General features: G+C 50.5%; 1 protein-coding gene and 1 non-coding gene across 5 annotated transcripts in view; one reads left to right on the forward strand and one right to left on the reverse strand.

Annotated features, from left to right (window-relative positions):
* Nucleotides 1-25,707, forward strand: part of KATNIP (katanin interacting protein) — a 228,715-nt gene that overhangs the window by 158,794 nt on the left and 44,214 nt on the right. For all 4 annotated transcript variants that reach the window (XM_061153071.1, XM_061153072.1, XM_061153073.1 and 1 more), the window contains 2 exons: nucleotides 6-143; nucleotides 22,364-23,231. In XM_061153071.1, the coding sequence (XP_061009054.1) occupies nucleotides 6-143; nucleotides 22,364-23,231 (1,006 nt within the window). The remainder of the gene's footprint in view (nucleotides 1-5; nucleotides 144-22,363; nucleotides 23,232-25,707) is intronic.
* On the reverse strand, nucleotides 17,542-17,614 carry TRNAE-CUC (transfer RNA glutamic acid (anticodon CUC)). The gene has a single exon. It is a non-coding gene; the product is annotated as a tRNA-Glu (tRNA).

Here is a 25,707-nt window from a genome sequence, read left to right on the forward strand (position 1 = left end):
TTCAGGGCAAGAAAGACCCTTCCCTGTGGACGTGCCCCTTCCACCCGCCGCTCCAGCTCTTTTTTGTCATCCGCAACACAGGACAGCTGCGTGACTTTGGTCTAACCAAGATCAAGGTTTGGAATTACTGGACGGCTGACGGCGTAAGTAACAGGCTCCGGTTCCTCACTGAGCATTTGACTGATGGCAGCACCTAGCGTTTTCCATAACGGGATTCATTCCCCAAGCTGCAAAATGAGGAACGAGTGGCCCCACTGCCCTTCCTCCCTGGTGTAGCCGGCACCTGCTGGGGATTTTCACTTCGCACTGTCAGAGCCCCCCAGGAGCAGAGCCTCTGCTGAAGGCTGGGGAAGTGGAACCAGGTCACCCTCTGGGGGAACTGGAGAAACATGAACTGAGGCTCCGATTTAACAGATACCGAAACAGACATATAGAGAGATTGTGTCACGTGGCCCAAGTCACACAGCCAGTGAGTGTCACAGTGAGAATCTGGACCCCTGCAACTGGACTCCAGGCCCATTTGCTTTGCCAGCGCTTCTCAAACCATAATCCACAATGACTCGCTTGGGATCTTGATTAAATACAGGTCCTAATGAGAGGGTTGGATGGCATCACTGATTCAGTGGACATGAACTTGGGCAAAGTCCGAGAGACGGTGAGGGAAAGGGAGGCCTGGCGTGCTACAGCCCATGGGGTCACAAAGAGTGGGACACGACTTAGTGACTGAAAAACAACAATTCAGCGAGTCCAGGGCGGGCCCAGGATTCTGTGTGTACAGCCAATTCCGAGGTGTACAGTGCTCCTGGTGTGTGCACCCCACTCCAAACAGCCAGGCTCTTAATGTCTGTGCCCTTTGGCCTCTCTGATTTCAGAACCCCTCCCCTTCTTCCTACCGTCACACCACTACCCACACCCAGGTCCTCATTCTTGCTTTCTCTAAGCTATTTTCCACATATTCATTTGCATTTATTCCTTCATTGAATACTGGTTCTTGAGCACATCCCAAGTACCATCAGGTTTCATGATCAGTTCTGAAGACACTGATATAAAGATACAATCTACACCTTGGGGTATCCGTTGTCTGAGAGCTGGCAGACAAGTGATGCAGGTGAATGAGACAATGTGATGAAGACCTTGATCAAGCTGAACCCAGAGTGCCATGGGTTTCAAACAGAAACCTCAGGGACTCTGCAGGGAACTCAGTCGGTGAGGAGGGACAGGACTTGGTTTCCCTTCTTTTGCTAGAAAAGGGGGCATGAACTATTCTACTTTCCTTTATAAGTGGCTATAAGGGAATCGATAGTACAATCAAGATGATAAATGGGAACCAATTCTCAGCCTCAGTCTTGTTAGGGAGACACTGGGGCCTGGTGGGGAGTGCAACAGACTGGCCAACACATGACCCAGTTAAACGGCAGGCCGTTTTTCAGTTTTAACTAATGTTTGCTATGAGGCAGTGCCAGCCAGTGCCGCTAGATCTTCTGAACATTCCCGGGGAGCTGGAAATCTGAGTTGAGCTAGTTTATTTTGCAAATGTCAGTAGCTAACTTAATTTCTGAAACCACCATATCCGTGCGTGCTCAGTCGTGTCCAGCTCTTTGCGACCACTGGGCTCCTCTGTCCATGGGATTTTCCAGACAAGAATACTGGAGCGGGTTGCGTTTCCTTCTCCAGGGGATCTTCCCGACCCAGGGATCAAATCTGAGTCTCCTGCATTGGCAGGCAGATTCTCTACCACTGTGCTACCTGGGAAGACCAAACCACCATACAGTTCAAACAAAATTCATCTTTGAGCCAGAGCTGGCTGTTCCCTGATTGCACCCTCTGGAGCCTGGAGGAAAGTGTCCACCTTGAGCTGGAAGAGGTCAGGGAAGGTATGAAGGGAGAGCACACCTGAGCTCTAGTGGGAAGAGAAGCCCTGAGCCAGGCAGAAAAGGGAAAGCATCTCCAGGTGGAGGGAGATGCTTGGGCGAAAAGAGGTGTGGAAAAGTATAACCTCCTAACCGCTCTCCCTGATCCCAGGCCCAGGCCTCTGGTTTGTCTCCAGTAGCCCCTGGGAGGTCTGATCATGACTATGGTTTCAAACCCTCAAGGTCAGTCAGTTCAGTCACTCAGTCATGTCTGACTCTTTGCGACCCCATGAACTGCAGCACATCAACCTTCTCTGTCCATCACCAATTCCTGGAGCTTGCTCAAACTCGTGTCTATCAAGTCAGTGATGACATCCAACCATGTCATCCTCTGTCGTCCCCTTCTCCTCCTGCCTTTGATCTTTCCCAGCATCAGGGTCTTTTCCAAGGAGTCAGTTCTTTGCATCAGGTGGCCAAAGGATTGGACCTTCAGCTTCAGCATCAGTCCTCCCAATGCTCAAACTTCAAAGGCTTCCCTTGATCCATAGAATCCAGGTCAGACCTCTGAGTGTGACATCAGGGCCCCCTAATCCCTGTGTGTCAGGCCTGCCTCTCTCTCATTACCCGCCCCTTGCTCACGCCCCCCTCCAGAGTGCCAGCTGCTCTCAGAGCTCTCCACCCTCCTCCCTTGTAGGTACAAATTTAGTCCCCGGCCCTCCTGTCTCACTCAACTCCAGATGCTGTCTATGCCTCATATTCCTGGAAGACCCAGGCATAGCTTTCTCCAGGGTGCTCACCTGACCCCCAACTCTCGTGCACTTCTGTACCGCATGAACTAGTTCCACCACCCTTAGATCAGGATACACACCTGCCTCCCCCATCACTCCATGGGCCTCTTGGGAGCAGGGCCTGTTCTATTCCAAGTAGAAAAACATGGCTGTCTAATGAATGAATGAGTTCATTCCCCTAAGAGCCCGTAAGCAGTTGTCTCATCCTCCTTGAGATCCAGACGAGTGACCTAGAGCAGAAGAGGTTAGGATGCCTTCCCCAGGTCGTACTGCAGGTTAGAGGCCAACCAGGAGACCCCGTGCCCCATCCCTCCTTCCCGTCCTCTCCTCCCCTCCTGCACCTCTTCCTGCTGGTTCTCCACCCACCCCCTCACCCAGCCACAGTGACGTGTGCTGTCACTTCAGTTGTGTCTGACTCCTTGTGACCCCATGGACTAACCCCACCAGGCTCCTCTGTCCATGGGGTTTTCCAGGCAAGAATACTGGAGTGGGTTGCCATTTCATCCTCCAGGAGATCTTTTCGATCCAGGGCTGGAACCCGCATCTCCCTTGAGCCATCCCTCCAGCTCCCAGATAAACATCTGCTAGGCTCTGGGGATCTAGATGCTAATGTGGCAGACAGTGTCCCAGCCAGCTCTGTTGACACACGACACCCCCTCAGTGAAGTAACAAAAAGTTTTCTCTGATTTACGGTTTTTTTAAAAAAACAAATGCCTAAAGTTTAAATTTGAGAAACAGTCCAAACCACTGGATAAGTGAGGAGGTTCCTGTGGGCATATCAGGCTCCCCTCCCCACCCCCTTGGCCAGCTTTGACCCAGGGTGTGTAGGGGGCTGTCCTCCAGGCCCGGGATGGAGCCCCAGCCCCAAGTAGTGGGCTCCCAGAATCTCAGGCCAGGTCCTCCAGTCCACCCAGCCCTTCCTGGCAGGCGGTCACCAGCATCTTCTGGAATGAGTAATGAAACAGCACTGACTGCCCAAGCCAGGGCCCTGTAGCCTGGCCCTGTCATTGACTATACAGCTCAGGCCAAGAAAAGCGGATTTTTCTGTGCTGGATTACAAAGGAGATAAGCTTCATCTCTTTTGGCCGCAGCCTGCCTTTCTTCTTTAACCTGCACTCGGCCTTCCCTGTGTGCCGAGAATAGAAAAGAGGGCCAGGACGTCAGGGCCTTGTGGCGGGCGCTCTGGGGGGCGGCGGCTGCGGGGATCAGAGACTCCGGGTGTTCCGACACAGAGGAGCGCGTGCAGGACCGCAGGCCTCGGCAGGGCCACCACTTACGTAACGCACACCCATCTGTTGCCAGCATTTTCCGGGGGCAGAAAGCGCAAACAAATGCAGCTGCAGGTTGGTTTGATTTAATATTCTCCAGAGAATGCTATTACTGTGTGTTTTAGAGGAGATAAAATGAGAGTTTATAGGAAATATAGCTCAACCCGGTAGACACGGCTTGTTAAGACGGGTGTTTTGTGTCTGGGAATCTGAGGAAGCAAAGTTCAATGCGAGGCACTAATCCAACCAACGCTTATTTAGAGCATAAGAAAAGAAGGTGCTGGAAGAATGAGAGTCTCTTATTGGGAGATCTGCTGCCTGTTTAAATCCTCGGGCTAACTTGGATGGGCTCCTTCACGCTCGTTAGGTAATGCGGGGATTCGGAGCCGGCCCAGAGGAGAGGACTTCCGGGCAGGGTAAGGACTCGGAAGCCAGCATCAGTTCACGCAGCCGCACAGGGCGGCCGGCGGATGTGGGTATTCATCACAATTGCCGTTTTAGCCAGCACAGCGCGCATCGGGCAGGCGTGAGGCCCCGAGTAGGGGCTCCATGAACATTTTTTTCTTAAATAATTTGATTGATTGATTGTTGACTCTGCTGGGTCCTCGTTGCTGCGCAGGTTTTCTCTAGTTGCGGCGAGCGGGGGCTACTCCCTAGTTGGGGTGCACGGGCTTCTCGGCGCAGTGGCTTCTCTTGATGCGGAGCACGGGCCCTGGGGCTCCTGGGTTTCAGTAGTTGCGGCTCCCGGGCTCTTAGAGCACAGGCTCAGTAGTTGTGGTGCTCGGGGCTTAGTTTCTCCGCAGCATGTGGGATCTTCCTGGATCAGGGATCGAACCCGTGTCTCCTGTATTGACATGTGGATTCTTTACCACTGAGTCACCAGGGAAGCCTGCTTCGTAAACATTTGATGCCTGATGATGACATGCATCATCCCAATTAACCTCCTACCCATCCTACAAGTGGACGTTGTCAGGCCCCACCTTGCAGATGAAGAGGCTGGGACTTAGAATAAAGAGATCCCAGGGAGCAGATAGACTGGTGTTTCTTGTGCCAGCTCTGCTTGGAAGTGGCTGCCTGGAGTGCTGTCTTGAGAAGGATCTGGAACCTTCCTCCTGGTGCATCCAGGATTGATTAGTGCATGTGATTGATCAGTGATGTTTGTCTTCGGCTCAGGAAGAGAATGTGATAATAGGTTTGTCACATTTTGTGATGCTTCCCGAGATTAAATGACTGGCCCCGCTAGTGAGGAGTAAGGGGCCGAGGTGGGACAGGAAGATGGGGTCTGTGGGTTTTCCTGCGGTTTTTCTCGGCACGGCTTCCCCTGCAGAGCAACATCTGCTAGGAGAAAAGAATCAATAGTCTCTCCTAGGATGTTATAACTCATCCAAAAAGTGGACTTTCAGCCGTTCCCCACAGTCCATCTGTTTTCCTTTATATTAATAACAAGCATATTAATCTGCTACGTACTCAAGGGTACCACCCTTGAGTAAAAACAGGCAAGTCATCACCGTTTTTGCCAACAGCATCACTACACAGATTCTGCCTCCAGCCTGGTCACATCAGCAAGTGAAGCAGGACCCAGTGGTATATGTTATACATGGAAATGGTGCTAATGAAATAGCTTTTGAATGAATGAATGAGTGAGTGAATGTTAGATTTACCCAGTGGTATGTTTCTGTGACTCGTCATGGTCAACCAGGCCAGTACTGCCCAATAGGACTTTCTGCGATGATATTAATGTGTTCTCGCTGCCCTGTCCAGTGAGAACAATTCAAGTTTCAGCCCCAGGTGGCCACTGAGACCTTGGATTGTGGCTCCTGTAACTGACAGACCAACATTTTACAATTTATTTTATTTTAATATTAATGTAATTGTCTAAATGTGGCTGGTGACCATGTTTTGGACCACACAAGTCCTGGTGCTCAGGGAGCCGTGTTGAACAAATAGACAAGGCCCTGTTCATACAGTCCTCTCCCGTTTTATGAGGAAGGGAACAAAAAACAAGGGCGCAGATGACTAGTGTCATTTCCAGTAATGCTAAGTGTTCTGAAGATGATAACATCTGGCAACTGGAGAGGGACCAGGGGAGAATGAAGCAGGGCTGCCCTGGACAGGTGATCAAAGGCATCCCTGACCTGAATGTTGAGAAGGAGTAGCCATGGGGACGTAAGTGGGAAGAGAATTCTTGGCGGGGGCATAGCAAGAATAAAGGCTCTGAGGCAGGAGCATCCAATTTAGGCAGAGGCTGAGCTGGTGAACAAAGGAGAGTGTAAGGGGAGGTCCCAGTGGTAGGTGGGAACCAGGTCATGTGGACCTCACTGGTTTGAAGGCAGAATAGGGAGATGGTCAGAGCCAGCATGGCTGGGGCAAACCCTGGCTCCTCCTTTTCCTAGCTGTGTGACCTTGGGAGTGTTACTCTGTGACCCTCTGACTCAGTTTCCTCATCTGTAAAATGGGGATGATTATTGTTCAGTTAATACATATGAAGTACTCATAATGATTCCTGGCCTTTGTGAACTCTATACAAAGATCAGCTCTTGGTATCATTATGAGAGGGTTTTGGGCAAAGGGTGACACAATCTGATTGAGGAATTTAAAAGATCACTCTGGCTGCTTTTTGGAGAAGGGGTCAGATGGAAGGGGGAGCCCCAAGAAGAGGCTCTTTGGGGCCTCCACAGTCTATCTTGGTGGCTTGGATGAGGGCCCCAGTGCTTCTGGAATGCACCATGGGTAGACTCAATTCATCCCATCCCAGGGCAATATTTGTATTTTCAGAAAGGCCTTTCATGGTGGGGTAGGGATGGATTTTCAAATGAATGCAGGTGAAGAGATTAGTTCAATAATGACCTATGTACCCATCTCCAGCTTCAATAGTTATCTACATTCTGCCATTTTTGTTTCATCTCTTCCCCTGACATTTAAAAAGAAATTGTAGGTATCATATCATTTCACTTATAATTTTTTGCATGCATCTCTAACAGATAAGAAGTTTGTTTTTATATCATCCCAATGCTGCTATCATACCTGACAATCATTCATTATTATGCTTCAGTACCCAGTCCACATTGAAATATCCCTAATTGCCTAAATTTTAATAGTTAATTTGTTTGGCCACACTATGTGGCATGCAGGATCTTAATTCTGTGACCAGGGATCAAACCCTCAGCCCCTGCAGTGGAAGAGTCTTAGTTGCTCAGGTGTGTCTGACTCTTTTCAACCTCAAGGACTATAGCCTGTCAGGTTCCTCTGTCCATGGTATTCTCCAGGCAAGAATACTGAAGTTGGTAGCCGTTCTCTTCTCTAGGGGATCTTCCTAACTCAGGTATTGAACCCAGGTCTCCTGCATTGCAGGTGGATTCTTTACCATCTGAGCCACCAGGGCAGTAGAAGAGTGGAGTCTTAACCACTGGACACCAAGGAAGTCCCTGCAGTTGATTTGTTTGGGTCAGGATACAAACCAAGGCCAAACATGGCAATGGCTTTGAAGTCAAAGATGTGACCTTCATTTGGGCAACTGAGTCAATGTAGCCTGATGGCTCCACCACATGGTAGAGTCTGGGAACCTCTGGCCTGGGGAGCACCCTCGGGCCTGGCGAGCATGTGTGGGTGTGCGTGCTAAGTCACTTCATCATGTCTGACTCTTTGCCACCCCATGGACTGTAACCCACCAGACTCCTCTGCCCATAGGATTCTTCAGGCAAGAATACGGGAGCGGGTTGCCATGCCCTTCTCCAGGGAATCTTCCTAACCCAGGGACTGAACCTGCATCTCGTAAGTCTCCTGCATTGGCAGGCGGGTTCTTTACCACTAGTGCACCTGGGGAAGCCCTTGGGTACCATGATGGCATCTTATTAGGGTGGCTGGGAGGAAGGACACTGACCCAGATGCACAACAGCCTTCCTTAGGTGTTGACCTTGGCCTTGTTCTGGGCCACTGTCAGTTGCTAGAGGGTGTCGTCTGGTGGGTGGGCTGCAGCCTCTGAAGTCTGTGTGCAGAGTCCATGCTTGGGAAGGTAAGGCATGGTCACCTTGAGAGGTCCAGGAGGCTCAGGTTTGAAGCAAGCCCCCAGCCAGCAGAGGACAGAGAAGTGAGCAGAGAATTCCACCTTGAGAGAGGGGGCCCCACAAGATGTTCAGGCTCCAACCAGAAGGTTGGAATTCAGAGGCAAGTTGTACTTCCAGCAGGAATGAGAACACAGATGCAGAACAAGGGTAGAAGCTGAGGCCTGTATCTCTGCACTGCATAGACCAGGGGACGAGCTGCTTCTGGGACCAGACAGGTGTCTAAGCAGGGAGGGCTGCTCACCCATGTGCAGGGGCCAGCCTAGGACAGCAAGACAAATCCCAGACCCCCTAGAGGGTAGATGTCTCTTCTCCCCACTCCTGCCTGCCTTGGCCAAGACTGAGTTAGTAGCTGAATCTGTTGATTAAAGTTCTCAGTCCCAACACTACTGTTGTCAGCCAGGATTCTTTTGGTAACAAAGGACAAGAAAACCCAATTAAATCCAGCTTAAGGACAAAAAAAGTGTTCTTTGGCCCATGTTACAGGAAAATATGAGTTGGCTGCCTTCAGGCATGGCAGGATCCAGGAGTTCACATGATGTCATCAGGAATCTCCTCCCTCTGTGTTGGCATCATTCTCGGGTTCCACGTGGTGGTCCCCGTTGATGTTGCTCTTGATTTCAGCAGTCCTTGCAGAAAGCCCCAGGTCTAGGGCCCACTGGCCAGGCATGGGCTGCATCTTGGAGCGAGGCCCACATTATCCACATGAAGTAAGGTCAAGGGAAGGGTGGATTCCCAATGAAAAATTGGGGTGCTGGCCAAGAAGGGAAAAATCACCAGGGAAAGTAGAAAATGAGACCCAGACTAGGTCCTTTTCTTTTCCTCTAAGAACGTGGAAGTCACCTGCTGGTGAATGTATTCATCAGCTCCCAAATCTAAACCTACCTCAAGGCTTCATTTCTGAACTAAGCTTCTCTCCTGGCTGCCGGATGCTTTTCTTTGGCATTTCTGCCTGGCCACATACCGAAGTCCTAGCTTTGGTACCCCAACCCCAGAACCCTCAGCCCCACTCCACGCTCTGCTTCCTTTTGCTGTCTGCAGCAGCACTTGACTCCCACCTTTGAATCCTCCACTCCCCTCTTGCCTCTCCCTGCCAGTCATCTCTAGATCCTACCGTTTCCACCGCCCGAACCTGCCTCCTTCCAAGTCCAGCTCCTGCTTCCCCTGCTGCCTGCTGTCTCCTCCATCTCCTGCTCAGCTCACTCATCTGCTCAGTCCCTCTGACTCATCAGCAGAGCCATATCGATCGCCCCACACTCAGACGTTGTGCCGGGGCCAGGAATCAGACATGCTGTCTGCCCCCGTGAGCTCTTGTCCAGGCAGGTGGGCCCAGGGGGACCCCTGCAAACCACAGTTCAGTGGGGCCAGGACAGTGGTGGGGGATGAGCTAAGGGCCTCGCCGCTGCAGAACGCCTCAAGGGAGTGACCACAGTCCCTGGCCAGCAAGTGCTGCCCTGGACATCCTGGGAAGAGGCTGTGCCCCAGTGGACCGAAGGCAGCTCACAGACTGAAGCTGGCTCACACTGTGTTTTCAAAGTTCTTTGGGGTTTTGTGTGTGTGTGTGTGTGTGTGTTAAATTATTTATTTATTTGGATGCATTGAGTCTGAGTTTAGGCGCTCGGGCTTCTCTCCAGTTGTAGTGTGCAGGCTTAGTTGCCCTGCAGCATGTGGGATCTTAGTTCCCCAACCAGGGATCGAACCCACATACCCTGCATTGGAAGGCAGACTCTCAACCACAGGACCATCAGTGAAAGTAAAAGTCCCTCAGTCATATCTGATTCTTTGTGACCCCATGGACAGTCCACGGAATTCTCCAGGCCACAATACTGGAGTGGGTAGCCTTTCCCTTCTCCAGGAGATCTTCCCAACCTAGGAATCAAACTGGGGTCTCTTGCATTGCAGGTGGATTCTTTACCAACTGAGCTATCAGAGAAGCCCACAGGACCACCAGGGAAGTCCCCAAAGTTCTTTGAATCAATTCAGTTCAGTTCAGTCGCTCAGTCATCTCTGACTCTCTGCAACCCCATGGACTGCAGCATGTCAGGCTTCCCTGTCCATCACCAACTCCCACCGCTTGCTTTAAACTCATGTCCATCGAGTTGGTGATGCCATCCAACCAGCTCATCCTCTTGTCGTCCCCTTCTCCTCCTGTTTTCAATCTTTCCCATTATCAGGGTCTTTTCCAATGAGTCAGTTCTTTGCATCAGGTGGTCAAAGGTTTGGAGCTTCAGCTTCAGCATCAGTCCTTCCAATGGATCTTCAGGATTGATTTCCTTTAGGATTGACTGGTTTGATCTCCTTGCTGTCCATGGGACTCTCAAGAGCCTTCTCCAACACCACAGTTCAAAAGCGTCAATTCTTTGGTGCTCAGCCTTCTTTATGGTCCAACTCTCACATCTGTAGTTGACTACTGGAAAAACCATAGCTTTGACTGGATGGACCTTTGTTGGTAAAGTAATGTCTCTGCTTTTTTTTTTTTTACTAACATTTAAAAATTGGTGAGTTTCCATGAAAAATAGGGACTTTTAACTAGGCGATCTGGTGGCATCAGGTCACATCCACTCCCGGGAACTTTGGTGGAGCTGAGTCAGGATGCCGCAGCCGCCATCACTCTCACGTGTGTCCCCGACACAGTGGCCCCGTGGTCCTGACACCACACCACCTCTCCCACTTGCCATGCTTCTGTGGGCCCTGCACACATGTGCGTCCTCCACTCTCAGACCCCAAAATGGGCTCTCTGGTGCTTCCATCCTTACGGAGCTTCCATCCCCTCTGGTCCCCGGGGAACTGTTCTCTCCTCTGTGACTTTGCTCCTGCCCAGCCCAGCACCTGGAATGCGTAGCCAGTCTTATAACAAACCCTGTCTTTGGAAACCTCAAAGTTCTGCTTTAGTCTGTCTTCACCCGCCAGCCTCCTGCACACCCCTAGCCTGCCCCAGACCCCTGCCGGTGGTCTCAGCCGCCCCTTCTGGGCACCAGATTTCACACTTCCCTAGGGTATCTGTCAGTTTCCTGAGCCTTCCATGTCCCAAACAAATAGGTGCCCCAGGCCACATCTATCCTGCAGGCATGTCCCATTTGGCCCTCATGATGTTGCACAGCTTGTGAAACATTTGACAACATTGGAAAGTTGGCTTCTGATGAGCTGGCAGTATTACTTCTGTAGTGTCCGCCGGCTGGAGCCCAGTGACTCCTGAAGCCTCTAGACTTGTAGGTGGGCGTTCGCAGTTCCCGTCCCTCCCACATTGGCGGTACGGTAAGCATTTGAGTCTGTGACCCCTAATTATTCAGGCTTTTGTGAACTCCTCAAGGAGAGGAGCCCCGCTTTCATCTTTTATGTGTCATACAGGCCAGGATCCTGAAAGGCCCCCGTGTGGTACATGCTGGGTTGGATAAAATTGCAAGAATTGCCAGCTGGGGCCTAAGACCAGATCAAGGGGAATCTTTTTTTTTTAATTAAAATATAGTTGATTTACAATATTGTGTTCATTTCAGGTGTACAGTGAAGTGATTCAGTTATATATTAACATATATGTGTGTGTGTGTGTGTGTGTGTATGTATGGGTATATATAGATGGGCTTCCCAAGTGGCACTAGTGGTAAAGAATCTGCCTGCCAATGCAGGAGACACAAGAGACACGGGTTTGGTTGCTGGCTCCAGAAGATCCCCTGGAGTAGGAAATGGCAATCCGCTCCAGTATTCTAGCCTGGAAATTTTCATGGACAGAGGAGCCTGGTGGGCTAGAGTCCATGGGTTTGCAAAGAATCGGACACGACTGAGTGACTGAGTACACACACATGTATATGGATACAAACATATGTGCGCATACACACACATATAGATAGATAGATAGATAGATTCCTTTTCACATTCTTTCCCCTTAAAGGTTATTACAAAATATTGAGTATCGTTCCCCATAACCAACAGAAGGTCCTTGTTGGTTATCTATTTTATGTGAAAGTGAAAGGCATGTCTTGACTCTTTGGGACCCCCTGCACTATACAGTCCATGGAATTCTCCAGGCCAGAATACTGGAGTGGGTAGCCTTTCCCTTCTCCAGGGGATCTTCCCAACCCAGGGATCGAACCCAGGTCTCCCACCTTGCAGGCGGATTCTTTTCCAGCTGAGCCACAGGGGAAGCCCAAAAATACTGGAGTGGGTAACCTATCACTTCTTCAGCAGATCTTCCCAACCCAGGAATCGAACCAGGGTCTCCTGCATTGCAGGCAAATTCTTTACCAACTGAGCTATCAGGGAAGCCCTTGTATAGTAATATGTGTCTATTAATCCCAACTCAAGGAGTATCGACCTAAGTTAGCGGGAGTAACTCTAGGCCCCACCCCAGAGTGAGTGGGGTTCTCCTGTGCCTGCTGCCGACCTGAACCAGGAACGGCGGGTCACTGCACCTGGCTTTAGGGGAGCAGGGGGTCTCTAGCCACCCTAACCCTGAGCAACCAGTGACAGCGGGTGTAGAGGTCCAGGCAGGAGGTTGGGTACAAGACAATGATGGCAGCTTCTTGAGCGTGTATTATGTGTCAGGCAGCATTCAAAGGACTTTACATATATCAGCTCATTTATTCCAAACTGCGGTGAGATGGGTACCATGGTGGTCAGCTCTATCCCACAGATGGAGAAACTGAGGCACAGAACAACTTCCTGGTGGTCACATGACTCCCAGGCAGTCTGGTGCCCACTACCTGGCCCTGCCTTTCAATACAGGGGCACTGTGGTCCCTGGTGAGCCAGGTCTTGCGTAGGGCAGCCATCCCTGCCCTGGTCCCGTCCTGCCAGATGGCCTAAATTTTTAAGAGAAGCCAAAAATGCACATTGTTATGTGAACGCTCTCAGTTTTTGGACAGCATCAGCTGCTTCTGAACATTTAACTCCTCTATGGGCCGAACCAGCCCAGGATCAGCACTGGGACTCCAGTTAGTGACCCCATCTGTCACACCCCATCCCCGTCCTTCCTCCTCTGTGATGTTGGTTGGGGGGGGGGGTCAGTCATTGGCTCCCAGCCTGGCATGTAGTAGGTTATATGTAGCTTGTAAAATGTTACATGCCCCACCATCTTCATCAAGTCACTCCTTCCTCCCAAGGGACATACGAAAGGTCACTGAGGTCTCATCCCCAATAAAGCATTTGAGTTCAGGTGCTCCAAGAGGGAGCAGATTTAGTTCTCAGAGCCTGATCTTAAGATAGATAGCAATAGGCCCTTGCCCCATCCTTGAAGGCCTCCATCCGGGCAAGGACAGGTGTGCACATGGGGCAACAAGGTAGTTGGCACGGGGGTCCCGTGCACACTCAGCTCTGAGAGCCCAGAGGAGGACCCTCGACTCAACCTGAGGAGGTGGGCAGGGCAGATGGGGAGGGCCGGGGGCTTCCCAGAGGGGTCAGCTCCTGAGCCGGGTCCTGAAGCCTGCACGATGGCTCTCTGGGCGGCAGCGGCTCACTCCCCAGAGGCCCCCGTCCCCAGAAAGCCTCCCAATCAGCCCAGAGCCCCTCGGCCCCTTCTGTTCGGGACCCAGCACTCCGGGACAAAGAGAGCAGTGAAGGATGGAAGTGCGTCTTCTCCCTGTGCATCGGGGCCAACGCGGGCGCCCAGCAGGAGGCAGAACAGCTAGGCTGGGGGGCTGCCCGGGCTGTGCACGGGTGAGGTCCAGCGACACACAGCTGGTTTGACTCCAGTCGGTCACCCATACCAATGAAGCTTTTGCCTTAAATCTGCAGTTCCCAACCTTTTTGGCACCAGGGACCAGTCTCCTGGAAGACAGTTTTTCCACGGACTGGGGGTCAGGGGGTGGGGGTAGGTTTCAGGATGATTCAAACACATTGCATTTATTGTGCACTTTATTTCTATTTTTATTAACATCAGCTCCACCTCAGATCATCAGACGTTAGATCCCAGAGGTTGGGGACCCCGGCAGTGCACCCTCCCTGGCATCCAGCAGGCGGGCCCAGCCAATGCTCTGCTCCAAATGACTTCCTTCAGGCTTTGTTGCCTGTGCTCAGGGCCAGGTATTAGTCTCTAGGCAAAGTGTGTTGTGAGCACAGCCCCCGCCTCTGCTCAGGTTGTTGTCATGATGAAACCGATCCGCCATCCATCTTCCCTGAGCAATTCGTGTGCTCATTGGAAGAGACGTGTCATCCAACCCCAGGGCCAAGGAGGAACGTGGCCTTACTGAGTCAATTCAATCACTTAGATCAAAATGATATTAATATTGTTGGGTTCAAATGCATTACAGTCCCAACATGATTGGTTCTGGGCAGCTGGAAAGAAGGATAAAGCCCTTTTTTGGACAAGGAACAGTGCTCCCCTCCACCGCGTGCCAGCCACAGAGTTTCAGTGTCCTTTTGAAAATGCATTGTAAAAGGGGTTTGAGGCAGCGTCAACAAAGGGCATAGCAGTAACTCTAGTTAAACGAGGAAGAAAATATGAGCACCAAGGGAACAAGTACACACGCACACAAATGATTCTCGAGGGTAAGGACATCCGCAAGATGGAATTTCACCTGGAATTCTTGGAAGCCGAGGCAAAGGAGGAAATAGGACTAGAGCCCTCTGGTCGGAAGGAGGAAGCTGGCTCGTTCTTTAGCAGCAAGAGAATTTTCCCCTGGATTTATTCCCAAAGGCACCCTTCATCCAGAGCTTCACTGAGGGGATGCTGACAAGTACAGACCTGCAAAATCTCAACCCCATCTTCCTCATGACTCAGAAGTGTATTTCAGATGGCCTCCGACCACATACTTGATCTGTGACGGTTGCATAGATATGTACGTAAATACATAGGAAACGTCTGCAAGGACAGGAGCATGGGCATGCCCCCCACCCCTGCCATCACCCACGTCGATTGCCTCTGGGGAGCAAGGAGGAGTCAGGATGGAAGTGTGAGACACTTGGTCCATGAGGACTAATTGAAAAGTAGAAGTAGGAGCTCAGAGTGCACCCAAAGCAGGTGATTCTGCCAGTGGCCAGGCAGGCACAGCTGAGACTGAAGCCTTCTCCAGGTCTGGCTTGACCCAGAGAGAGATGGCAGTAGGAGATTGGGGTGCCAGCAAGAGTGGCTCTCTGTGCACCAGCTGTGTGACCTCAGGGAAGGCTAAGCCTTGGTTTCTTCATCTGACAGATGGGCCCTAATGCCCACCCTGGGGAGTTGTTTGAAGGACAGCATGGGACAATGCATGTGGCCTTTCATGTTTCACACTTAGCATCCCCAGATGCTGTTCCCCACCCAGGGTCCCACCCTGGTGTTGCTTGGGTCAGATCCACCTACAGATATGGCTTGTTTGGTCTGGAGAGTGTTGGAACTTTGGCAGATTTAAGCACCATCAGGCAGGGGGCATGAACCTCTCAGTTCCCCAGGACCCCCACCCCTCCCTCTGGCTTCAAACCTTCTTCTCACTCCTAACAGTCCAGTCCTGTGAGCACTGGCGGTCACACCCTGCCTCAGCCTGCTCCCCCCTCTCTATCCCTACTCAGCCAGGCTTCTTCTTATTTTATTTATTTATTTGGCTGCCTTGGGTCTTAGCTGTGACATACAGGATCTTCACTGCCTCCCGTGGAATCTTTCATCATGGCCCACAAGCTCCCTAGTTGCGGCCCTGGGGCTCAGTAGTTGCAGCACACAGGCTTAGTTTTGGCATGCAAGAGCTTAGCTCCCCTACCAGGGATTGAACCCACGTCCCCTGCATTGCAAGGCAGATGCCTAACCCTTGGACCACCAAGGAAGTCCCTCGGCCAGGCTTATTGGAGAGAGCTGAGATCAGGGGGGGCTCTAGACGGTTCGTGGATGGTCAGTGAGCCCATTGTGGAGACCAGGCATCTCCCAATGGGATCCAGGATACCCACCTCGTGACTATGGGACTGAAAAGCGTGCTCCCCACCGTGCCTCCCTCCCACCTCTTTCAGTGAGAGTGTGTCTGCCTCTCCAGATGTTTCCACGGCGGTAATTTTGCGGAACTAGTCACTGGAAGCTGCCCAGGCTGTCCTTTTCCAATAGCTATTTCCTGATTAATTCACAGCACGTGCTTGCTCTGCGCCTCCACTAAACAGAGAACACATCCATATAAACATGTAAAAGGGTGCTCTGAGAATCGACTTTTCTGACAGGCAGCAAATAGCAGCCTGCCATCCCGCAATTGGACAATTGAAGCCGGGTTCCTGTCGTCTAACACGGGCTTGACGGTTCTCATCCCAAATTGCCCCGGAAACCTTCGGGGCAATAGCTCAGTGAGCTAGGAATTTAGTTAGAGCTTCCCCACCTGGCTTTCAGGAAGGCAAAAGGGGGGATATGAGTCTACATGGGCACATCTGGGAGTCTCCGACCTCGTATCCCAAGAGTAGATCAGAAGCCAAAGGAAGACAGAACACGGTCTGGGGTTGAAACCAACAGGCTGCCGTTTTTCTGATCAGGTTTGTTCTCTGAGGATTGTTAGAGAGCAGTGCTACCTGGGGAGAAAAGTGGTTGTGTTGATTCATTTGTAATTCCAAAAAGATCGCTGAGCAAAAACTGTATGCCAGGTACTTGCTGGGCCCTTGGATGAGATTGGGAGCGCCTCTGCTGTCTCAGAGCTTGTTTATTTATTTTTTAATTGTGGCTGTGGTGGGTCTTCATTGCAGCAGGGGATTTTCTCCAGTTGTGGCAAGCAGGGGCTCCTCTCTAGTTGCAGTGGTTTTTGTCATTGTGGACAGTGGGCTCTAGGGTGCGTGGGCTTCAGTAGTTGCGGCTCTCAGGCTCTAAAGCACAGACTCAGTAGTTGTGGCCTACGGGCTTAGTTGCTCCATGATATATGGGGTCTTCCTGGGTCAGGGATTAAACCGGGTCTCCTGCATTGGCAGGCAGATTCTTTACCACTGAGCCTCCAGGGAAGCTGCTGGAGTTTAAGTTTGAGTGGGGAGGGTGGGGGGCGGCACGCTCAGTCATGGCCAACTCTTTGCAACCCCATGGACTGTTTCCCACCAGGCTCCTCTGTCCATGGGATTTCCCAGGCAAGAATACTGGGGTGGGTTGCCATTTCCTCCTGCAAGGATCTTCCTGACCCAGGGATCGAACCCAGGTCTCCTGGCTTGCGGGCAGGTTTTTTACCACTTGAGCCATCAGGGCAGCCCTAACTTTGAGTGAGGGAGACAATAAATAAATTAGAAAGCTGATGAACAAGACCATGTCAGAGAAAGGAAGAAAATAAAAGAGGACCATGGGCTAGAAACGGGATTGGATGGGGCAAGGGCTGCTTTAGGGAGAGCAGCAACATCTCTTTGAAGACAAGGAGGAGCCAGCCTTGCGGGTTTCTGGGGCAGAGTGTGCCAGGCAGCGGCCCAGGTCCCGAGGTGGCCTTGAGCGCCACAGAATCACAGAGCAGCAATTGAAGTGGAGTGTTGGAAGCGGGAAAGGAAGGGGAGAGAGAGGTCATCACGGGAACAGATCACACAGGCTATGTTGACTCCTGAAGGGAGCTGGCATTTATTCTCAGAGTGTTAGGAAATTATGGGGTGGTTTTAAGCAGCGGCTGCTGATTTGTTTTTGTCGTTGCTGTTTTGTTCTGTTTTCCGGACTCACCACGCAGCGTGTGGAATCCTAGATCCCTGACCAGGAATTGAACCCAGCCCCCCTGCAGTGAGAGTGCAGAGTCCTAACCACTGGACCACTAGGGAATCCCCTATCGATTTAAGTTGCTTTTTAAGAAAGACTGGCTGCTGAAAGTGAAATGTGTGTGCTGGGGTGGGTTGGGGGTGGGTGCATGACAATGCAGAGGGGAAACACAGAGACCACTTAGGAGGCAACAGTTTTTGTCTCTGGGAGAGATGGTGATGGCCCAGGCTAGGAAGACAGCCATTCAGGAAGAAGAGGTCAGATTAGGGAGGGGTTTGGGAGGGGGAGCCACGGGGGACTCTGACAGATTGGACATGTGTGTGAAAGAGCAAGAGGGCTCAAGGACTCCTCGGTTTGGGGCAGCTGGTTGAATGGAGGAATCATTTTTAAGATGGATGAAGATGAGGTTTGGGAAAAGTGAACTGATCATTCTGTTTGGGGCACGTTAAGGCTGAGATGCTTGTTAGATATGCAAGAGGAGCAGTCACGTGGTCACCAGGGCTGAATGGAGAGGCCAGGATTAGAGATTAGAACCGTCAGGAGTCCAGTGTCCAAACAGCACTGTTTACATTAGCCAAGACATGGAAGCAACCTAAATGTCCATTGACAGAGGACTGGATAAAGACAATGTGATACACACACACACACACAAACGGCAACCCACTCCAGTATTCTTGCCTGAAGAATTCCATGGACAGAGGGGCCCGACAGGCTACAGTCCATGGGGTTGTAGGAGTCTGACACAACTTAGCAACTAAACCACCGCACTGAGTAGTAGGGAATACTACTCAGCCATAAAAAGAATGAAATAACGCTATTTGCAGCAATATGGATGGACTTAGAGATTATCATACTAAGTGAAGTAAAGCCTTTGTTGTGATTCACTCACTCAGTCGTGTCTGACTCTCTTTCGATCCGATGGGCTATAGCCCCCAGGCTTCTCTGTCCTTGGGATTTTCTGGGCAAGAATACTGGAGTGGATTACCATTTCCTCCTCCAAGGGATCTTCCCAACCCAGGGATCAAACCCATGTCTCCACGTCTCCTGTAGTGCAGGCGGATTCCTTATTGCTGAGTCACTGGGGAAGCCTGAAGTAAAAGTCAAGAGAAAGACAAATATACGGTATCACTTACGTGGACTCTAAAAAGTGATACAAATGCACTCATTCACCAAACAGAAACAGACTCATGAACACAGAAAACAAACTTGTGGCTATCGAAGGGGAAAGGGAGTGGGAAAGGATGAATTAGGAGTTTTTGATTAACAGGTACAAACTACTATATATAAAACAGATAAACAACAAGGATCTACTGTGTGGCACAGAGAACTATATTTAATATCTTACAGTAAAACACAATGCAAAAGAATCTGGAAAATATATATATATATATATGACTGAATCACTTTGCTATACACCCGAAACTAATGCAATGTTGTAAATCAACTAAACGCCAGTAAAATAAATAGTTGGGAGTCACCAACGCAAGGATGAAATTTAGGACCTTGGGCCTGAGTGGGACCACCTAGAGAGAGAACACAGGAAAGTCAGGAGGCTCGGGACCCACCAGCCAGTCAAGGAGCAGCGGGGAGCCTGGGCTGCTGTGAGAACAGGAAGCAGGGGGATAACCTGCCTGAGGACTGAGAACTTCCCAGTGTGTCTGGTCACCTGCTGGACCCTAAAACTGGTTGTCCAAACTATGGCACACTTGAGAGTGAGAGGAGGGCCCTATGAGTGACAGACCAGGACAAGAAGCCATCGGAATCATCCAGACAACAAGGATGATTGTTATCATCCCAGTTACTGGCACCCTTGGCAGGGTGGGTTCATGTAGAGGAGAGGAGGCAAAGGCCAGCTGGAGGGAGCTGCAGCCTCCCAGAGTTTGCTGTGAAGGTGGATGAACAGACAGATTGTGGGGCACCCCAGAATGGACTGCTCCTCAGCAATAAGAAGGCATAAAACTCTTCATGTCAGCAACATGGATGTATCTCGGAGATATTATGCTGGGGCAAAGAAGCCAGGCCCCCAGGCCCCATAGAGTTCATAGTGCTGACTCCTTTTGTATAAATAATCTAGAAAATGCAAACTAATCTGTAGTGACGGAAGGCTGGTGGGTGGTTGCTTAGGGGTGGGGTGGGAGGGACTACCAAGGGGTATGAGGAAGCCTTCGGGTAATGATCATGTGTTAAAACTTAACAAGTTTTGTATTTGTTGTTCAGTTGATCAGTGTGTCTGACTCTCTGTAACCCCGTGGACTGCAGCACTCCAGGCTTCCCTGTCCTTCACTATCTCCCGGATCTTGCCCAAACTCATGTGCATTGAGTCGATGAAGCCATCCAACCATCTCATCCTCTGTTGCCCCCTTCTCCTCCTGCCCTCCGTCTTTCCCGGCATCAGGGTCTTTTCCAGTGAGTCAGCTCTTCGCATCAGGTGGCCAAAGTATTGGAGCTTCAGCTTCAGCATCAGTCCTTCCAGTGAATATTCAGGGTTGGTTTCCTTTAGGATTGACTGGTTTGATCTCCTTGCTGTCTAAGTTGTATGCTTTACTATTTCTTTTTAATTGAAGTACAGTTAATTTACAGTGTTGTTTTAGTTTCAGGTGTAAAGCACAGTGGTTCAGATATATATATATATATATATAAAAGATTATATATGTTTATACCCTTTTTCAGGTTCTTTTCACTTACAGGCTATTACAAAATATTGAATGTGGTCCTCTGTGCTTTAAGTGAATTCTTGCTGGTTATCTATTTTATATATAGTTGTGTGTATCTGCTAGTCTCAAGCTCCTAACTTATCCTTCCTTCGTTTCTTTCCCATTTGGTAAATGTAAGTTTGTTTTCTGTGTCTGTGGGTCTGTTTCTGTTTTGCAAATAAGTTCATGTGTGTCTTTTTTTTCGATTCCACGTGTAAGTGATATCATATGATATTTGTCTTTCTCTGTCTTACTTCACTTAGTATAATATTCTCTAGGTCCATCCATGTTGCTGCAAATGGCATGACTTCATTCTTTTTTATGACTAATATTCCATTATATATATATACTTCTAGCACATCTTCTTTATCCATTAAATTGTATACTTTAAATATGTCCAGTTTACTGTATGAGGTAGGTATTACATTCCTTGAGAAAGCTGTTTATTATAACTGTTTTTGTGTAAAAAAGAATGACCCAATAGGGCAGTAGTAGAAGGTGTGATTCGATTTTAAGTGTGACGCGTTGTTGCCCAATGTGGGGCACACGTGCTAGGAGGCGGGGAGAGAGAAGGCCAGGCAGGGACCCGCTTCTGAAGGTCACTTTGTGTTATGCTGAAAGTGAAAGTCGCTCAGTCGTGTCCGACTCTTTGCGACCCCATGGACTATACAGTCCATGGAATTCTCCAGGCCAGAATACTGGAGTGGGTAGCCTTTCCCTTCTCCAGGGGATCCTCCCAACCCAGGATCGAACCCAGGTCTCCCGCACTGCACGTGGGTTCTTGACCAGGGGTTCAGAGTTCATCTCACCTGCCTGGCATCCTTCAGCTTCTGTGTGCAAAGGAATCATCCAGACTATCTGTCACAAGTGCATCCTCTGTGGACCCCACGCTGTATCCTCTGGGCTTCCCTCTGATTGCGGCCACAGTGAGTTGAGACAGTTCCTGGGCGTGCCAGCTGGGCACCACCTCCAGTGCCTCTAGGCTGTCAGCCTTGCTGCTTGGGTGCTTTTTCCAAAGCCACCCGAGGGCTCAGCCTGTGGACATGGCGGGGCATCAGTGCCCCCTGGGGCAGCTGTCAACTGCAGGGAAGGGGATCAGTGGATAAATGTCCAATCCCCCACCTTTGGAGGGACATTTCTGAGATTCTTTCTGCAGGTCCCTCACAGTGTCCTAGCTGGAGGGGGCCCCAGTTGCTCACAGCAGTGACCAGCCTGAAAAGCTTTTTGCGTTATCACCTGCCCTACCTGACTCTCCCTCAAAGAAGCACCTGTCCATAAGCTACCTGCACTCAAATCCTTGTCTCAGGCTCTGCTTTCAGAGCCCCCACAATATGGCCCCCCTGGGACCTAGGACATCTGCATTTTATGTGCCTGCCCAGCTTTTCTGATGCAGGAGGCCCAGGACCCATGCTTTAAGGAACTATAGGTGGTGAAAACACATGAAGGATTTCACAAAGGGACGTGATGGGGCCAGATCCGCTCTTGTAGGAAATTAACTCTGGTGGCAATGTGAAGCTGAGGATGAAGGAGCAAGAGACAGGAAGCAGGCAGACCAATTAGCAGGCTGTTACCCGTGTCCCAGCAGGAGGTAATGATGACGAAGATGGCGACTGAGGCACCTCTTTGTGAAAGGCCTTTGATTTATAGCGTACGGAACCCTTTGCGCCACAATGAGACAGAGCCTGATTTAACAGCCCCAGTGCTGTGGTCTCAGAAAGCTCACGTTTTTAGCATCCCACATTTCTCTTTTTCATCTGCTACTTTTTTTGGGGGGGAGGGCTGCTTTGGGTTTTCACTGACGCGCAGTGGACTTTCTCTAGTGGTGGCAAGAGGGCGTGACTCTCTAGTTGTGGTGCATGGGCTTCTCATTGCAGTGGCTTCCCTTGATGCAGAGCACAGGCTCCAGGCAGGCAGGCTTCAGTCGTTGTCCACATGGACTTAGTTGCCCCACCATATGTGGAATCTTCCCAGATGGGGGATCAAACCCATGACCCCGGCCCTGGCAGGCAGCTTCTTAAACAGTGGACCACCAGGGAAGTCCCTCATCAGCTGCTTTCAAAACTTGATACACCGGTGCAATGCCGCGCACCTTCATTTTGTGAAATTTTGTATTTTTAGGACTTTGACATCGGGGCTAAGAACGTGAAGCTTTATGTCAACAAAAAACTCATCTTTGATGGCAAGTTAGACAAAGGAGGTGGCGAGGCCCCGAACAGCATCCTGGTGGGGCTGCAAGATGAGAGGATGGAAAAGAGCGATGCTGCCCTCTTGGAAGAAAGCAGAGGTGTCCGCGAGACACCCGGCACCGAGGGGGATGAGGAGCTCCGCACCAGTCACTCTGAGCCAGCTGGAGCAGCAGAGGATGCGAAGGTTTCTTCACAAGGAAATTTATTTGGTGGAAGGATGAGTTCTCCTGACGGTGTGAAAGACAGTTTGTCCCGGTCAGAGGAGGAGCTCAGCGTTTCAGCCGCCCCGTCCTCGGTGGGTGGTGAGCCCAGTGGTCCTCCCCACTCGCCCCCTGTGGAGTGCCCTGCTCCTCCTGACCAGGAGCTCTCGCTGCTCCGACAGCTGGGAAACCTCACAGGCAGAAAAGTCTCTGAGCCGCCAGGGAAGACCCCATCCTGGTTACAACCTTCTCCCGCGGGGAAAGGCAGGAAGCCGGGAGGCCCGAAGTTGAAACCCCTCTGGCTGAGTCCAGAGAAGCCGCTGGACGGGAGAGATGGGCTTCCATCAGACGACGTCATCGGTGAGGGGCCTGGAGTGTCCGAGGCCAGGGATAAAGGCCCCCGACGTGAGCAAGGGCGGCTGAGCAGCTGGAATGTCATCGCCGCTGAGAGAGCTCAGAGGACGACCCCCAAAGTCCACGGTGATGACTTTGACATCTTTAACCAGCCCCCCCACAGGGAGCAGCCTGCTAGTGGGAGGAGGGGACTGAGGAGGGACGCCCTCAGCCTCAGTCATGGTGACGGCCAGCCAGCCAGCAGTGGTAAGTTCCAGAATCCATCTGACTCACTGGGTCTATCTCAGTGGAGCCAGGGCTGCTAACTAGCATGAAACTGTATTGCTCCCTGGACCTCAGTTTCCCCACCTGCAAAACAAGAAGGTTCTTCTCAACCAAGGGTCCCAGATTCCCTGTCTCAGGGGCCACAGGGGTAGTAGCAGTGAGCGAAGTGGGCAAGGCACACTTTGCCTGTGAAACCCACAGGCATATTTGTCACTGGCTCCAAGATACGTTCCTTTGTCCATTTTTCTTGCCGACCATGGCTTTTCCAATCTAGTCTGTTATCTAACCTCTGATAGAGACTTTTGGTCTCTAATTACTTCACTTTATTCTTAACTGTACTGTTAGGAGAATAATGCAAGTGTGATGATAAGTAGCAACTGATTCTTGCCTGGGAGTTGGAAGTACTATAGGGAATGGTGAGGACTGTGGCAAACTGGACAGCACAGACCCATCTGAAAGGGGCTTTTTGGCATTCAGAAATACAAGCCCAGGGCTTACTTGGTGGTCCAGTGGTTGAGAATCTGCCTTGCCATGCAAGGGACATGGGTTCGATTCCTAGTCAGGGGACTAAGATCCCACATGACACAGAGCAAGTAAGCCCATGCGCTGCAATGAAAGATCCCACATAATGCAACTAAGACTGAAGGCAGCCAAATAAATAAATATTAAAAAAAAAAGAATACAAGGCCCTTGGGCCAGATCTCCCTTTTCCTTTTATCAAGAGAGATCAAAATTGTAGAATATTCTTATTTTTCAACATTGGCCACTGATGGAGATTATTTTTAAACCACTGTGTGGGTCAAAAAAAAAAAAAATACACATCTGCTCGCAGGATTCACCTGCTTTGTGAACTTTGCAGTAGATTATCTCTAAGAGACCTGAAAGGAGATGCCAGTGTCTGGGTTTCTGAATATTTGCACTCAGATTTGGCTACCAGGACAGAATGTAGCAGAACAACATGAGTCAAACCACTTGAATTCAGACTCTGCTACTTGTAGACCTGAGACTTCTAGCCCGGGTCCTGGAGAGCTGGACACTTCCACTTTCTGAGCCTCAGCATCTTCATCTGTGAAATGGGGATGAACTCCCACAACTGCCCCCTCCCCAAAGTGTTTTAAGAAATGAATGAGATAATGGCTTCAAAATAGTGACCAGAGCCTGGCATGTGGAATGTGCTCCAGAAGTGGGCGCCATTATTTCAACACTAGCTTCTACGTCTTTTATTGTCCACAAAGCTCCTGGGCCTATCAAGGCAGGGCTCACCTCGAGAGCCTCTGGGTTTATCCCCACTCTGTACCACACAGAAGCACAAGCTCTGAAATCAAACGTTTATCCTGATTCCCCACTGCCAACCCAAACTGTGGGCAAGTTCTGAAATCCCTCGGAGCCTCCATTTCCACATTTGGAAGGAGGCAGATAATACCCAACTCATGGTGGGCTACAAGCTGGGAGGCTCAAATGAGATCATACACGGGCAGCATTTGGCACTGAGTCTGGCACATAAGAACACCCAACAGATGTTTGCTGCTGCTGTTTATTACTGTTGTTGTCAGCAGCAGCAGCAGCGTCCCCACTCTGTGATGCAGCGGCAGCATCATGGGATGATGGTATAAGCTATATGCAAAGCCCATGTATATATTTTTAGTGAATTACATTAGCACCTGCACTATTCTTGTCTAATGGACAGACTCCAAAGGTCTGCATTTTGCCAGAGTTACACTTGGAAATGTGGAGAGTTTGTGGTCTCTTTCAGACCCTCGATGTCACTTAGGGCAGAGCGGTTCCCGCAGACTCTTGAGTGCCTTTCCATGGTGAGAGATGGCTCCCTTCTCCGAGGCAGAGCTTCTGTTTCTGACTCCTCAGCCTTACAGATTGTGCTGCCCACCCCGCCAAGACTTAACCCTGAGACTGTGTATCAGGGAGGAGCGCAGAGTGGAAGAAAAGGACCAAGAAGCTCTTTGGGGACAGGGGCCGGTCTTATTTGTGTTGGGATCGCCAGGACCTCGGGCTTCCTAGGTAGCACTAATGGTAAAGAACGCACCTGCCAAGGCAGGAGGCATAATGAGACACGGGTTCAATCCCTGGGTCGAGAAGATCCCCTGGAGGAGAGCATGGCAATCCACTCTGGTATTCTTGCCTGGAGAATCGCATGGACAGAGGAGCTTGGTGGGCTGTACTCCAGGGTGTCACAAAGAGTTGGACACGACTGAAACGACTTAGCACACACACACACCCCAGGCCCCAGGTGCCTGACTCATGGTGGGTCTCCTGCAGTGTGTGGGAAGAATGATGAAAAGAAAGAATTGCAATGGCTGGATGCATGGCATGTTTGCAGTAAACCAGGCTGTCATCTGGGCATGTTACTCAAACAGGCTCATTTAATTCTCCTACCAGCCCCATTTTACAGATAAAGAAAATGTGGGGATTTCCCTGGTGGTCCAGTGGTTAAGAATCTACT

The sequence above is a fragment of the Dama dama genome, chromosome 10 (genome assembly GCF_033118175.1).
Source record: "Dama dama isolate Ldn47 chromosome 10, ASM3311817v1, whole genome shotgun sequence".
NCBI lineage: Eukaryota > Metazoa > Chordata > Mammalia > Artiodactyla > Cervidae > Dama > Dama dama.